At 37.3% G+C, this 17777-nt stretch overlaps 1 protein-coding gene across 3 annotated transcripts in view; it reads right to left on the bottom strand.

Moving 5' to 3' along the window:
• IARS1 (isoleucyl-tRNA synthetase 1) overlaps window positions 1-17777 on the bottom strand; it is a 109042-nt gene that overhangs the window by 29790 nt on the left and 61475 nt on the right. For all 3 annotated transcript variants that reach the window (XM_054837960.1, XM_054837959.1, XM_054837961.1), the window contains 6 exons: window positions 13329-13415; window positions 12575-12658; window positions 8436-8583; window positions 5478-5598; window positions 917-1008; window positions 467-544 (listed from right to left, as the gene is read on the bottom strand). In XM_054837960.1, coding sequence (XP_054693935.1) covers window positions 467-544; window positions 917-1008; window positions 5478-5598; window positions 8436-8583; window positions 12575-12658; window positions 13329-13415 — 610 coding nt within the window. The remainder of the gene's footprint in view (window positions 1-466; window positions 545-916; window positions 1009-5477; window positions 5599-8435; window positions 8584-12574; window positions 12659-13328; window positions 13416-17777) is intronic.

The raw sequence follows: 17777 nt of genomic DNA, 5'->3' as shown, positions 1-17777 counted from the left end.
TTTTGTTTTTTTTTTTTTATGGTTTGTACACTTTGAATCAGTAAGACGTATGAATTACATAAGGACGGTTCAGCAAAAACAATGCTTACACAGTGTCTTCAATGCAGAACTGTGATGTTATTCAAAATGCAGACTGAAATAAATTATGAAGTCGCTACTACTTCTTCACCTCCTTCCTGTTACTTAAATGTTACTTTTGGGCATCAGATAAGAAATCCTAATGTCTCTTCATCAGTCAGGTGATATTTGCATTCTTTATAGTACCATGGGTCAGAGAAGCAAATAAAAGGGGGAGGTGGAAAATGAACTGTGGTACACAAATCAGTAGCAATATGTTTTTTCTTGCCATGTGTTCAGTCTCTGTACTCCCAGTTTCTACACGGTCAGCTTAGGCACAAACATGCATGCTCTTATATTAACTACATTAAAAACGTCAAATAGTTATAGTGGGCTGTAATTCCCTTACCATAAGTCTGCACATGGAGAACAAAACACTAAACAAGGTTTCCAAGGCCATAATGCAGTCTTCAGTCCCATTCTCACCCTATTTGAAGAATTCACCAAGAAAAACAAACAACTGCAATTTCAGTATCAGTAAGCGCACTTCAATAAACATCAAATATTTCCTGCGTTAATGCAAAAAACTGGTTTTCCAAACTGTATTCATTTTGCTCAATCCCATCCAGCAAGTGACACTGAGTTACTGAACATTTTGTTTCTTTGGTTTTCCTCTTAAAAGCAAAGGGGAGAGGAAAAAATGCCATTAAATTCTCCTTCCCACTATCAGGTACAAGTTGATCATATTTAAAGCACAGCATAGAGATCTTGTGTAACGCCATGAAGCTGCTATGGATTAAATTAACGTAGACCACTAGGAATTTGTTCACAGTACAAGATTGCAGAAGTAGATGCCTACCTTTAGTCTTCTGCGATTCATTCTAACATACCAGTTGGTCAGAATATCAACAAACTTCACTAATCGAGGGACTACAGTGTACAGCCTGTAAGCTAGAAGGAAAAATGTTTACTGTAGTTAAGATCTGCCCTCTGCATCGAGCTCCACACTTAAAGAAACACATTGTCGGTTGTAGCTCTGGTGTTAAACATAAAACTTGAGCAGAAGCACGTATGTTAGCAAGATCAAAAAAGTGATTAGACATACTATTATGTTAAAACCCTATTTTGAAGTTGCACATGTCATCCATTCTCATGCTTCAAGACAAAACACATCTACCACCAAATTGTTCCCCTAATCCTACACGCATTATGGAAGCCTTATGCTTTTATCTGACTCGTAAAGAGGATAGTGGCTAAGAGACTATTAATCACAAAGGATTTGGCAAATCCTAGATTTGCACATGCTGTAAATACAGCCAAGTCACTAGAAGTTTAACAGAAATTATTGTAGAATCATACAATAAAATTTTATTATCAATTACTGCCAACATTTTCTTTTTTGTTTGCCAGATTTAAAATGAGACACCTATTTAAATCAATTCTCCCTGAATTACTTGCAATTTTTTATTCTTTTTCTAAATAACACAGTAGGCTAAGAGAATGTGGTAAAGTAACAGCAAGCCTGACGAGGTAAGAAGATAAACATAGCTGTATTTTCAAGTTCTGTGTAACTTAAAAGCATGGAGGACTGCCAACATGAAAAAGAAGGTCATCATGAGCATCACTATGCAACTGGGAAAACAAATTTCAGTTGTTTGCCAGAATATTGGGGGTTGGGAATGGACCTTAAATAGAACTCACTTTTCCAAGGAAAAAAATGTATATAGCTTCTCTAAAAGCAAAGAGCTTTTTGATCTCTATTCTGCATCAGTTTCATTAATCAAGCAGCTATGGAATAAAATGGATCTTTGCTTTAAAAGCTTCACTACACTTTTCATTGCATTGTCTAAAATAGAAGTGTTTTTAAGAGGCAGAGTACTGGTATTTAAACCTAAAAAGGAAATGCTCAGAAGATTCATGCCATGGTGGGGAAGATATTTACGTGGGAATTTGTATTCCTAAAAAATTCCCAGCTCTCTTCTAGCTAAGCATTATCTAGTTAGGAAACTGATTAAAACCAATCAAAAACCCTCAAAACCCCCCACTGTTCAGGGATAGTATATCTTTAACAAGAGATTCGAGTTAGCCTGGAAACATGCATTTCTCCCCTCAATAGCTGTAATCCCAGTTCATAAACCAAATTGTGAAATCTTACTTTTTCATGACTCAAGAAAAAGGCATGCATGTACATCGAACCACAGCCACACACACACACACTTCTTTCCATTTCGGTCATCATGAGAAAAGCTGTTTTCTAAAATGATTTCTTGTAGTGGGCACTTCTAAGCAGAAAAAACGCATAACAACACTTACTGGTTTCAGATATGGAATTTTAACCTCCCTTAAAACACAAAGGATTGCTTGTCCTGTTACATTCCATAATATCTTCCCAATATCTTACTCCTTGCCCTATTTATCAAAGGGCCCAAATCCCCAAAGTTTCCATCATAAAAGATGAGGTTTAATGGACAAACTACAGTACTATTCAATAGCTAATAATTCATTTGGATAAGTATGTTATTATCAAAGCAAAGCTAAGTTAGCTACACCAGCTGGTCCTGAAGAGGATACTGGGACACATCTACCTAACCTGCAGCACTTCTGAAGACAGCACGTTTACAGCTCCAGTTTTGGGCACCTAATAAACCAGAAATAATACAAACAGCAAAAACCCTCTTACAAATACAAATGTGTATTGTTCCAATACAGCTAATTTTTGCCAATTTTCCATGAATAATTGAAATGACACTGCTTTCTGATACTTGTTGTCTCCCTTTCTCTAATTGCAGATGTTCTACGAAGCCAAAAGCTCTCTCCAAGCCAGGATTAGCAGAGGGTTTGTTAAACCTTTCTGAAGTTTTTCTAGGCTCTCTACAGCATCCCAAAGCTGGAGCGTGCACAGGTACACTCCCCTTCCCAGCCTCAGTCTATTCAAGGGAGGTCAATACTAAACTGGCAGGAACTCCATTTAGGCTGAAATACTGCTGGCTATTCAAGCTACTAGTAGAAATTGGGGCAGAATTAACATAAGTTTTACTTAATGGAAGCATTTTTCTAGAGGCAGGCAATCAGTGTAAAATTTAGCTCCACTATAAAATACACTTGATTAAATGAAAGAAGCTAAGCTCAATTGCAACATTTTTCTGGTTAGCGGTGTCTCCTTGCCACTTAGAGTTTCAAGCCTGTATGTCCTTACACACGATCACGCCCATGGTTGCAGGAACAGCACGTTACAGTGCAGACTGGGCCATTTCTTTGACAGACAGTGCTCAAACATTCCCTCAGCACTACCACCTCTGCTATGTTTTAGACATGGAAGAGACAACACATTTTTAATGCATCTTTGCAGGTAACAGATTTGTATGGTATTAGTTAGTGAATGCAATCATTTATTTTTGCTCACATCACACTACATCTACAATAGCTTCTAAGTTTGGTTATTTTTTTCATTGTTGTTATTATTTTCAAAATCTTAGCTTCTAAAATGAAGCATATGTATTTATCTCCTTTACCCAGCACTAGAGGTTATCAGTCACCATTATAATCTTCCCTTGCCTCTTCCTGACATTTTTCCTACTTCAAGTCATATGAAGCAGGAAATCTTTTTTAAAAAAATCCAAACCTAATTTTTAGAAAGGATTAGCAGAGTATCATATCACAGTACACAAATTTACTGCATCTCATTATTTATCTGACTGAATTCAGACTTTATGCAGAAAAATAAACTGAAAAATCATCTTTATTAATCACATCCAAGTGAGATGTGTCACTGATTTGATGAGCACGTTATCTTCATCTAATGCAAAACAATAGCATTTAATATCAATACTAGTCTTGATAGTCTTTACATTGTCATTTTCCAACAGGAATTTTCTTCTCCTGCTTCAAAGGTTCTCTTGCTTTGTAAAGATGTCAGCTGATATTTTATTTTATTAGTTCCATCTTCCTCTTAGAAATCCAGAGCAGAGAATTCAAGTTTTCACCCCTATGATCATCTTCCTGCAAATATTATTTCTGTTTAAACTGTGCACTAATCCAAGATCCCAGGTACACATTCACAAATTAATTTTCCACTGTCCCTCAAAATATTTTCCTCTCTACATGCAGCATGTAAACTTGCATAGGCTCTGCATATTTCCATTTGGCAACACATGAAACTCAACACACACCACCACCAAATTTCAAGGATAAAACTTCTAGAAAGAAGCCATATTTTCATCAACAACAGACAGCTTTTATCATATTCCTGGGTTTGGTAGCTTGAGGATTCCCTTTTCCTTTAATGAAGTGTTCTTAGATGACCTCACCTGAATATTGTTATTACCAAAATGACCTGCATTATCCACTGTAGCAAGATAAACTCATCTTACTGGTCTTGTTGAGAGTGAACATCATGCCAGTCTAAGAGGGGGAAATACAAGAGATGACTGAACCAGAGGACTGTCCTGTGTCCTCATAAGCTCAGGCATTTAGCTGCCTCCTCATTATCTATTATCCCACTAATACCTTCTTTCCCCAAGCTTAAGCACACCTGCGGAAGGCTTCTAAAAATTCTTCCAAGGGCAACTTAAGATAACTGGCATAGGGGTGGTGTTTGCTTATTCCGAAACAGGGCCTACAATGGTAAACACCACCTTCTTTCCAATATCAAGGTTTCTAGTGCCCCTAAAGGCACCAAAACCTCTTCAAATCCCACTGTGACTTTACTTGCAAATTTGTAAGTTTACTGAATCAGACTAACTACTTCAGGGGCCTCTTGCAGCACCTTCTCTTTGCAGTTAATATTGTCTTAACATAACGTTAGCATACAGAGGTATGGAATAATGAAAGAGACAACATGCAGGAAGAAAAACCAGGAGAGCATCTTTCAATAGCTACGCAATATCCTAATGCTATTCCGTCCTGCTGCACACACTCCCAATATGATTACAAAGAAAGCCTCTCCATGGAACCATGCAGGACAAAATTTATTCCTCATGCTCGTGTAACTCTCGATTTTTTTATTCAGTGACAAGAGCACTGCCCTTTTTTTTTTTTTTTTTTTTTTTTTTTTACAGCTTCTCCAAATTCTATTTGGCTTCCTTTTCATGGCTGTCTTTCAGTTACTATTATAATATTAATTGCTCCGAGCACTGTAGAAGACATTGTTACAGCAACAAGCTACATCACTGAGCTCATAGTATTAGCCATGACAAAAAATGCCTCATCACTTTTTGAAGTCTCATGAACACGCATAGCAAAATCCATATTAACACCCATGAAAACAGCATTCCATGTATTATGGTAGCTGGTCAAATATTTCCTTCCTTTTTTCTGAACTCTAAGTCTCATGTGGAATCTGGAAATCTCTGGATTAAATGGCCAGTTCTCTAATCATAAATTGAACACCCGTACACACACCCAACCAAACATGTGCATACCTGCCATTTCAGCTTTGAAGAACTGAATGAGTGATTGGGTGAAAGAAAGAATCCATTTATCCATGATGTTATTGCTCTCCTTAACTGTGTTCTCATTGTAAAGGAATTCTCTTCCCTCATCCTATCATCAACATAAAAAACACAAAACACATTTTCAGGTCATAAGGGTATATATTCAAACCTCTATATCGAACTACCTGTCACCTTTACTGTGTTACACTGGTTTCCTAAGAGGAAACATTAAATTCCAGAAACACGTAGGAGAAATAGCTAAGGAGAACCTGCCTCCCACTGCTCTTGATTTCACCACACCATACCTTCAACTACAAAGAAGGCCAGCTATTTGGGTCTGCTAAAACAGACAAAAATAGTACAGCACATGGCGGTATGCAGCCGTTCTTTCCCTGTTTGCAGTGTAAGTCATAGCTTCCACACACAGGGTGGAACTCCTGATTTTACCTAACTCTCATCTAGGAGGATCTGAAGCATTTACAAGAAATGTACTATGAAGATGAATTCTATTTGGAGAAAGGGTGTATAAACAATAGCATTGTTTTTTAAAAGCATGTGTCAATTTCAACAGATTAAAACACAGGAGAAGGTAACAACCCCAAATGAAAAAAAAAGAGGTGGAATTTTTAGGCATCCAACATGCAAAGAATGCATTTCCTTGCTTTCCAGATTACTGATGTTTACACCCATCTGAAAAATTTCACCACACTTCGCTGATTCTGCAGGGCACTGCAAGACCACAAGCAAGCACACTTGTTAGTGCCTACAGTCTGACTCTTCTCCATGTAAGAATGTTCTTACAACTGGTTGAAAACAGAGGGATTGCTTATTTTTTTCAGATTTACAAACAGTATTTAACATCTGGTTTGGACTTTCCCATCCCTCAGAGTCCAGATGAAAAAATCTGTTTGGATTATTCAACCCAGTAACTATGCATCCCTTACGTAAGTACAAAGGAGAAGATTCTTAGGAAAGAAATGCATCTGCACACCCCAAAGTGCAGTAATCCTAGTGTGAGGTCAGTGATCATTTAACCTACTACAATTATTGTGGTAATCACAGTAAGCATAAAATTATTATTAGACTTCATCCAGGGCACTAGGACTGTGGTTTCTCTCTTGCAGGAGGCAGAATACTAGGAACAAGTTGTTTAAGCCTACGTATGAAATCTAATTTAAGCACTATCGCATCCAATAGAACATTCTTTTACCTAATATGGTGCATAGGAATGGTTTCACTACCTATTTAGAAAGAAAAATTACATCTGCTGAATTACCAAAACTATCTGCTTAAGCACCTGGATTTTCCACTGGGGTGTTCCATCCCTGATTTGGCTGATCTTGCAAGATTTAATGGGATCATAGCAAAAAGCTGCAAAGCACACTTTAGATAATTCAAAGGTCAAACAGAAAAAAACTGAAATGTATTTTGGGAGCAATGTGTAAGTTTGTCTGATGAATGCTGTCTAGGGATGCTGAGAAAAGATTCGTTAAATATTAGGATCTGAAGTTACCAGACTTTCTTCCCAAAAGGGGTTGTTAAAAAGATAAAACCATTTATTTAAGTCAGCTATTTACTGTACTATTTATTGAAGTCAGCTGCCTTTATTGCTTCAAATGGCAGCTCTCCAAAGCAATTAGGCTGCTACTGTAATTTCACGCGTAGTGTAAGGTTTGAACTTTTTTTGCTTAGTTCCCACTCTCCCATAAAAATCTGCGCTAACAAGTGGTAACCTTCTATCGTTAATCTTAGCTGAAAGATTAAAATTGGTTTCAACAGAAGCTATATAAGATACACATAAAATCTTCAATTTAAATGAAAAATTACCATAAGAAAGAAATTTTAATCTTGCTTTCATTCTGAAAATGTAGAAACTCATGTCACTCACCCAGAACTTTTTAGCAGACTTCAAGTGTAACCTACAAGTCTAAAGCATTATTGCAGATTATTTACTTTCCATTTCATTTCTTCATTTTTTTTCTAAGCTGTATTTAAATTCAACTTCTAAAAGAATTAACTGTCATGTTACAGAAGGCAATCTTTTTGCCATGGCTAATGTATTCAGTATCAAGTATTCCCAAGTTAAATGTTTTTATGTAGATTCATAATTAAAGTTACACTAAATGAGTTAGCTCAAGAAATTGTCATAGCAGACACTACTGAAAATAACTTTCTTTTCATTACTTATTTACAGTTCTATTTGTGTTAAATGCTATTCAGGAATGTTCTCAGTGCAGAGAAACTTGCACTCCAGATGCCACCCTCCGACAGCACCCTTCCTGTGAAATAACCATGTCTGGCTACATGAGGTGGGGTAACAGCAAAGAAAAAGCAGCAGCAGCACTCAAGGCAGTATTAGTAGTAGCTACTGCCTCCACACTACTACGCAAACACCGATACGACAATTACTAGAAAGCCAACAAGGCTTAGCAAGGACGTTTCAGAAGGGTTCCCTCAAGTGCATGTGGTACCTGGTTTTTAACTGGTGTTCCCAGCAAGGTGACTAGGAGCAGATAATTGCTTAGTATGTGTTAACCCTGCAAACTCAAAGTCCCTATCTTGTCCTCTAATTTCAGGAGTATGAATGCAATAGCATTTATCTCAAATAAAAGGGAATCGAGAGCACCCTAATCTGAGAAATGACAGCTCTTGTATCTTGACAGTCCGTACCTTCCACTCCTCCTTTCTCTATAAGGAGAGGCTTGGTCAAGAAGAGAAAGATGCAAGGTGATCAGTTTTATACGAGAGGGTACAAACAGCAAGTAACGTCAAAATTAACAGCAAGCATACACAGCCTGATCTAACTTTGAAGTCAACCTTGCACTGAACAGGTGACCACCAGAGGTTCCTTGCAACCTAAACTTCTCTACAATGCAAATTCGCTCTAACAGTGGAAAACACACAAAGCCCTTCCACTTTGCTTTTCCATACTCAAGAGATCTGTACCTTATGTTGCAGGATCTGCACATTCTGAACAAGAAAGCGATATGCATTGTACCAGGGCAGGAAGACATCCTTCAGTATATCCCTTACTCCTTCCTCCTTAAATCTCAGATTTTCTGCTCTTACCACAGGAGAATTGATCAGATATAACCTGCAAAATAAGAACACAATACTTAAAAGCTTAAACCTGCATACAGTAAACCCTAGAGAGCTGCACAGCAAAAGAAAGATACCCAAGGAAGCAGTTTCACACTAAGAACTCTACGGAGAACAGTATTGTAAGCATGTAACATATCGAACATACGACACTTTACTTCCTAGTGATTATTTTTATGCTACTGCATATGGAATTTGAATTAAATTTAAATTTTCTTCTTTACTCTAGAAGTTAATTGAAGTGATAACACACACTCAGATGCTATCACAGTATAAAACAAGCAGTGGATACATGGAATCGGTGTTCATCTTTAAAACAGTACCTATTATTTCGGGAATATTTTGAATTCTTTAACAATGATACAGTACCTTTCTACTCAGTCTAGTTCATTTCCTCAGTTATAAAAAGCTTTGGGTCCATTGCAAACATAGGAGTAAGGAGTAAGGCAAAGCAGGCAAATCGGAGTAAAAGAGAAGAAATTAACGTTTTCAAAAAAAATAGCCCAAGAAGAGGACAAAGGATGTACCTCCTACAAATACAAGTGTGCCTCATCTCCAGAAACGGCTCTGAAAGAGCCAAGCAGAGGATTCAGGTGATGCTGACTACTTATATGAGGAGCAGCCCCTCAAAGAATCATGCCTGCCTCAGCCAAGGGGGTTCATCTACACATGAAATCCACCCTGTCCAGGGAGATCCTCTTCAGGTCAGTCTCTCTCAAGCTAGCAGTTCCTCATTTCAGAGAGGAAGACATGTCTCCCAGCTTCCTTGCTGGCTGTGAGTTCACACAAAAATAATCTTTATACTTTATTCCATCTTATTCCCTAAACAAATGTTCTGTCTACAGAGACAAACTGGTATCTATCAAGTTAACTCAAAAAGAAAACAAGTCTTACTCAGGTATCAAAAAACTTGATTACAAACTCGATTTAGATGCATTAATTTTCCAAATACGAAAAACAAACTTTTTTTATTGTAAAGATTGTGGCATTTCTCAATAGACATTTGTTAACTCATTTTCTCACATTTTATTAACTTTTAAAATCATGATTCTAAACTAATATATCTTTACAGGCACTTCCTTTAGGAGGTTTTAAAATCTTAATGGGGTTTGACACAGCACATTCAAGAATACCAGACCATAAATTCTTCAGGAGAGGGCTTCTTGCATAAAAATGAATGCATAAAAATAGAGCTGCCAGAGTAAACAGACAGTAATGCAGCAAAGAAATGGGCATTTACAGTACTGTGTTGAAGAAAAAAAAAAGAAAAAACAAAAAGTATTTTTAAACATGATATCTGAATTCAAATTATAGATTTACAAAAGTACAGAACAATTAAGCATGATAATGAACTAGTAAGCCCTTAAATGAAACTAAAATTTATAAATATATATTTAAACCAAACCTCCCATCACAATTATTTCTGTGCTTATTACTCATTACTTATTTCAGAAGTCGAACATAGCTTTGCCCCAAATATGAGAACTAGTCTGGCCCTAATGTACGCTGGGATACTCCGGGTCTTTTACCGGTTTGGGACTTACCTAGAACAATGATCACTTCATATCGCCTCCACCGTTTTCCTCCTGAGGAGGCAGCAATGCAAACTAACCAGAACTGTAAAGGATCCACTAAATTGCTCCTTTGCACCCACCTCAGCAGCACTTGCTGCAGAATCTATGAGAAGTCATCTTAAAATAGCTCTTAGGATGAGAAATTAAAGAAAATGTAGCTCTCCAAGGCTATGGTTGTTTGGGGGGGGGTTTTGTTTTGTTTTTTATCCTAGCAGCCCTACACTGCCTTACAATATGTAAATGTTAAAAGAATACTAATTTCCTGAATTACTCCAATGCAAAGAGACTTACACCTATTATATAGAAAGAGAAGCAAGGCACCCAATAAAGGAAGAGTTCTATCAATTTAGTTACACCTAGTGATATTACCCATTAAGCAGAAAATAAGATGATAATACTGGCATGCCTTGAGGAACAAGTTTTCCAACAATTCATGAGAATCAGTAAAGTTACCTCCTTTTCATCTCTCTAGAACAGTAGTCTGTGGCATTATGTTATTTCTTCTGCATTTTAAGAACAGATTGAGAGAGGAATGTAACACATCACTTCTAACAGCAGTTCTTACCTCGGGATACATGAAAGCAAAGGGCTTATAAATATTATGACCTGCAAATTCTCCTTCTGACATACTTCAACTTTGACACCTATCCAACCCAAGTCATAGGTCTTCAGAATATTGAAGTAAGTTTAACTGGTTTTTACAATTTTTACAGATTTCACACAGGATTCAAGTTTCAGGGAATCTGAAGTTGGGTTGTTAAATTTACTGTGCTTTTATTTCTTCTGTTTGCCCTTTCCATTCAATTTCACATTCACTTAAACAAGTTACACATATATTTTCTGCTGATCTATTTATCAAGCTACTGCTGAGAATGCTTCAAAGCTGTAGTTAAAAACACATATATGTTCTGCAAAAGCTAAAGTAACTCTGCAGGGAAACAGTGCCAAGGAAAAAACTCAGTTGTAGCTTTTTCTATAAACAGAACCCATCAAGCGCTTCAGTGAATAAGCAGAGACAACTCAATCGCAGAGCTCCTTCCATAAACGAACCTAGACTGCAATGCTTTTCACTCTCTATGTGGGTGTATGTATAAATAAATGTGACATTAAAGAATGAGTACAGAGGCAGAAAAATGAATTAGCTTTTTAGAAATAAAAAACCATGAATAATGGAAGTGCAACTTCTGTTTGGAGATTTTTGGTTTTGTTTTATAAAAAAATGCAGATTATTGCAACTGAAACATCACCTGCAATTTAAAAATTTCCAATATGAGTAACTCCAACCCTTCTCACTCATACTGTTTCAGCTACTAATTCACTGATATGCTGCTTATACACTTTGATTATTTGTAAAGAACAATCTTGATCAAATTTAAGAAATCCACCCAACTCTCCACTGTAAACATGAGAAGATAATTTACTAGGTCTTTTGAATACTAAAGCTTGAAACAATAAGGAACTTTGCATGGTTTTTAAAATTACCTAGAACAAGCAACAACCACCTTTCTCAAATAAAGAACCGCAGTACACTAACCTTTCATTCAGCCCAGTCATTACCATGTATAGTTGTAACATACAATGTGTGTTATAGTATAAAGTTTTCTTATATAAAGCAAGAATTACAGGGCTCTTGAGAAATTCATAAGTGGTGTACTCAGTTATTAAAATGTCTTCATTGTAGCTTTATCTCAAGGTACCACTTCATGCATGTAGTTAGTGCGTCTAACCAAAGTGCCAGGCGACTGCATAATTATGTTTATACATCTGTATAATTTTAATGAAACACTTGAACTGTGTTTAATCTCTGTTTGACCAAGACAATTTATATACACACATTAGGCTGCTCCATTTTGCTTTTCTGGTTTCATCACACTATTAGTACACACTGTATACTTACATCAACAAAAAAGAAATGCTTTCTCTTTAGAAAACATACAGTATAAGCAACAAATAACCAGTTCTGTGCATGATACAGTAATCCTTCCCTAAAATAATGATTTAACAGTAAACTAATAGTATTGTTCTCAAAGATTTTATTCAAATTTTCACTGTGTCAACTCAGATGATCAGCTGCATTAGCAGGCACTGTCAGCTCAAGTGGAAGCATTCTGTACAAACTGGACACACATTTTCTGACAAAAGGCCTCCAGTCAGCACATCAGCTTTGGTTGTTACCAGCCTTGAGGGAGATAAGACAAGGGTATAGAAAGTCCAGGCACTGTAACTATTACCAGTTCTTTTGAGTCATCCACTCTTTCAGCTATTTGGCTGCCATAGTGGTCTGGAAGTTTCTAAAATTAACTTTCTTCCTACTGCTAATTGTCAAAGACTCATAAGCAGCCCTCCTGGTACAAGTCTGTTATGATCAGACAGCTAACATATCAGATGATACATTAATTAAAGAAATCCTACCTCAGTGCATCAGCTCCGTAACTGTTTACAATACTCATTGGATCAGGATAATTCTTCTTCCTTTTGCTCATTTTCTGGCCATCACTAGAAAAATATCAGAATGTAAGCGTAAATTCCCAGAGTTCTTGTAATATGTGGAAAAAAAACCCGCCGAGGCCCTTCAAATCCAGCTTAATTTTTCCATCCTTCTATGTTCTTGGTAGCACAGATGTAATTACATAGTAGCACATCATTTCAGTTTGACTGTTGAATCCACAAGAGCAACTAGAAAAAAACCCCAAAACAACCCAAGAGGCTCCCAAGTTACAAATTCAAGCAGAAAAATCTGTCTTTCCCAGAAAAACTGAGGGAAGATGCACTTGCTTTGAATCAATTCCTCTAGCCCACTGGCAAAGCTAGATTTGAAAATAAAGGGAAACAAATGTAACTTATTTAAAATTACATCTAAAGCTGCAGTTACAATCTCCTTTACACTGCATAGCAGGTATCACTTATTTCCTCTTCTGACTTGTTACTCATTTTCTCTCTCTCTAGGAAGGACTCAATCCACCAGAAAGAACCAAGTGCAACAGACAGCCGGGGTATATAAACCTCACACTCTCAGGTGCCTCTTACCTTCCGCAACACTGGTACCTCCCCGCCAAGTCTTAACAGCTCCAACGTCCCTTTCAGAATTAATTTACAATTTGCAGGGACTTATCTGAAATACTCTGACTAAAAATCTGTTCAGGAAAGAACTGACTGACATACCAACCTGGCAAGAACGAGGCCATTCACAATTACGTTCTTGAAAGGAGGCCTTCCAAAAAGAGCTGTGGACAGCACCAACAAAGTGTAGAACCTGAAAGAGACAACATAAACATGACTTTCTAAATACAGCAAGGTGAAGTCTGCATGTCCTTCACTACAACAGAAATTTTTCATTATGGTGTTTTACTCTAGCAAAGTTAAAATTTAAGTACATGGAACATTTATGTGGCAAAGGCTCAGAGGATGAGCTTACTGTAAGTAGACCTTTTTCCTCTCTGTAACATATCATGCTGTTTGATCAGCTGTCCAAGAAGATTGAAAAATTGTCAGAGTAAGCATCAGGAAGATCATGAAGAAGAAAATTGTAGCGTTTTCCCCTTTAATACAGAAAAGGGAATTCTGTTCCTGAACAAGCTCCCTATTTACTCACTGTAAACCTCTGAACACTCGATCAGTCAGGAACAAACGTGGTAGGCACTACTGGTATGGGGTTTTTTCTGTGTATGTGTTCTTCAACCTAGCAGACAACAGAACATTTACCGCTGAGAGCATAAAAGCAAGTTAGCTAAAGTGAGCAGAACCTCCTTCCAAACAAAACTTAGCTGGTTAAATGAGCCATCACTAGAAAATACAGGCACGACAGGGTTCCCCCCGCCTCCGTTTGATGTGTTTACAATAACACTATGAACTATCTAGGACACTTAAGAAATTAGTGTTGGAGCAAGGACAGTCACCTATTGTTCAATATGTCAATATATGATTACATCAGAGAAATTAAGTGGAGGTGCAAGATGATGTGATAATTTCATACTCGAGAGTCAAGACCTTCACCAAAGGAGGTATCTATGAGCTTCTGTAACTGCACTGCTGGTAATTATCTTTAAGAAAATAACTGGAGGGTGGGCCACACTTTTCCTGGTTAGAAGTGAGTATCACACTGACAATTGCTTAGCAACCTTAAAACAGCAGATGATTATACAATAGCTAATTGATTTAGAATCAGGCATAGGAGGTTATGTCTCAGAACTATGCATTTGCATGAAGATTTAATGGAGAAATACTTTAGTTTATAAATAAGAAAAAAGAAAAAAGGTCTGTCTGTGTATTCCAAAGCAGCTTTTATCAAGAAGCTGCCTATAATTGCAAAAGCATTATTCCAACAGTTGAGTGTCCAAAGCTCTGCAAGGCTGCTGCGTGCATTACTGCATTTATTAAGTGGCTTACATGACAGCTCTGATGCTTATCTCTCTGATAGGCTTTTAACTCTCAAGATTACCTCAATTCACACTGCAGGACAAATTCTCTTTATTAAATTGCATTGCAATTCCATGAATTTTAACCAATGCTCCTCCACCTGCACACAAACACATAGACTCAAAATCCTTGTTTTCATTTTTAACCTTCTTAAGAAAACCCCTATGCACAAACATCTGAACGTTTACTCAGATGATTGACACCTTGAGCCTACATGACTGACAGTTCATTACAAACACCGCAGTTGTCCTTTAGTACTTAGTATGAAGGTGCCTCACTGACAAACTCCCATCACTTTCTGCAAACTGGTCACAAATTCTCATATAAAGGCAGGTGCACTTAAAAAGAACAAAGCAGAACCAACTAGAAGAGATTTCATTACTGTTTGTATTAGGAAAATTGCACAGACAGATCGTGGGCACTGAAAAAATACATCTGTGAACTTCTCACAAACAGTACATTATTTGCATTGTCAAACCCGATGAGCCTCAGCAACCAGGTAGCTTAGTTGATGACAGTTACAAGGCTGTCTGAGATCCTATGATCCACTGGTTTGCACACCATTCTGACATAACTCGTCTCATTCTTTCTCAGATTATCCTTTAAAAAAAATTCACCTCATTCACTCTGAATATTTTAGTGTCTCTCTGTACCTTATTTTTGAAATATGTTGTCCACAGACACATTTGTTTCTGACAACTTCGACTTATCTCTGCTGCTTCATCCTCCATTCACCAAATCTCAGTCTGCTTCTAGTTATGTCCTTGCAGACACATAGCTGCCAGCCAAAACAACAGTAAAAAGAGCCCTTCGAGACAGAAGTTCACTGCTTTGCTCTTCTTCCTTCCTCTTCCACTCCCCCCAAAAGGGAGAAAACTTTCCCTCCCTATTTTCTTCTTTCTTGAGCAACTGCTGGTAAATTCATGCCAAAAACCATCAGCTGTGAATTCCCTGGAGGCCACCACATTCTGACCATGACTATAAATCTTGTTGCACCTCGCTATATACAATCAGAGATAGAGCCTTTCCTACCAACCTGTCCAGACTGCCAGTCTTGCAACCCAACTACTGTTAAGATTTTTTCCTCTGGCCTTAACAAATATAATTCAGCTCCTTCTCATATCCATGCAGAAAGTAATCAAAAAGATCACTCTCTTAGCTCATCGCCTTGGTCACGTTAATTTTCCCCTTGTCTCCCTTGACTTTCTCCCCTTCTCTGTCAAGTCAAACAGAAGCCCCCGAGCCCCCACCTTCTGAGCCTTTCACTGTCTACCAATCCTCAGTTGCAGCCTCTGACCTGACACAAAACCAATCTTCCTTCTGAATCTTAACACTTTATACAGAATGCTTCAAATCAAAAATCACATACTATGCTCTTAGCACTTCGGAACTCACCAACTTGTTCACTGAGGCCTATTATGATATAGCGCTGTCATACAGGCAGAAAGATCTATGTGTCTTCTCTTCAAAATATCCTCATTTTTTCTAAGACTTAGGAAGAGGTAACTAAAAGCCTAGGAGTTTTAGAATGAGAACCCTTCTTAAGAACAGCCTGAGACAGCTTTACCTTTTACCAAAAACCCACCGCCTCACATCGTAATTCCTTCTTTCACAAAAGTGCTCTTTTGCAAATCACAGAACACTGGCTGTTATCAAAGCACCAGCTCATTAACAGACATAAGCACCACGGGAAAGGTATAAGCATTGTGTATTGAGTCAAGAGCTTTGATATTCCACCCACAAACAGATGAGTGAGGGTATGGTGAAGCCTTACAGTAACTCTTATACTGATGTTAAAACCAAAAAGCAATCTACTCCAGATTGTAATGTGAAAGTCTCCATTTGCACATCGCTTACAGTACACAAGTGTGCGAGCTTAAACCGAAGCACAGCAGGTGTACGTCTACGACCACGGAGTCACCGCTGGCATCAGCTTGGACTGCTCTTGTTATTTTTCCAGAATCAATCTCCAGTTGAATTAGTGATGTGATTAGGTTCAGCCTACTAAGTAAAGGGAAAGAAGTCACTTTCAGCAGCAACTTGCAGATTGGTCCACATCAACGAACTGAAATACACAGGTTACATTTACTGTTTAAAAAAAAAAAGTAACTTTTTACTGGAAACACAATAGTTTAGCAGATGTGGATGTTGCGCAGCTCTCAAGTTTAGATTAATATAAAAAAGCCAACTTGTGTAAAAATTACAAATGCATTCTTTAATGACACTAGAGAGCTTCATTGGAGGCATGAGATCAGACTTATCATCTGTCACATCTCCCACACATGCTTCAAAGGACAGTACTAAAAGAAATGCTGCATTAAGTGTGTGACACATACTAATCCACTGTGACATCCCAGTATCAAACAGCTAGATGCTGAAATCTAAAATTTATCATTCCTCCTGTATTTTTACTGGAATTGTTACTACCAGGAATAGATTTTGTATCCACATAAAAATCCCAAATGATTTTTAATTCTATTGACGTTTTACAATTCAATATCTCCCTTGCACAGTGTAAGAATGATTACATTGTAGAGTTTTTTTCGTTTGTTTTCATTTGTTTCTAAATTACAATCAATGCCCTTTTATCTTTATAAAATGTAACAGGGAGAAAAGCAGTTCCTGACCATGCCTTTTGCATGCAATTTATATGTCTTTATTATGTGTTCTTTCATTTGTCTCTTTTCTTAAAAACAAAAAACCAGCAACACACATCACACAAAACCTTCTATTTTTTTTCCAGATAGAAAAATAAAGAAAAAGCAAACCTAAGTTTTTAATTCTCCTTTCATGGGCATAATGAACAATGTTGCAGAAAGACTAATACATGGATCACTAGTATTACAATTTTTCAAGCTACTGTTCTCCATTCCCTACAATTCTAATATTGTACTAGCCTCCCCCAGTCCCCAAAGCAGAAGTGCTGCAGAGTAAGCAGTTTTTCTCCCAGATAAACAGAACCTATCACTTCTCTTCAAGATTAAATAGGTATTATATAAAATATAATACAGTATATAACACTCCATTTTATATTTAACATTTCCTAAATTAGCATTTGTCAAATTAACAGTGCTGTATCCACCTGTTACACGTAACAGTAAAGAAAAAGTAAATGAAGAAACATAGGGTTCACTGTATATACTGGACCCAACACTGCCTGAAGAGCAACAAGCACAAAATAATGACCTGCAAGTGAGAT

Source organism: Grus americana, chromosome 11, assembly GCF_028858705.1.
Source record: "Grus americana isolate bGruAme1 chromosome 11, bGruAme1.mat, whole genome shotgun sequence".
Lineage (NCBI taxonomy): Eukaryota > Metazoa > Chordata > Aves > Gruiformes > Gruidae > Grus > Grus americana.
Note: the sequence above shows the minus strand (reverse complement) of the source record. Positions and strands in the feature narration are given on the sequence as shown.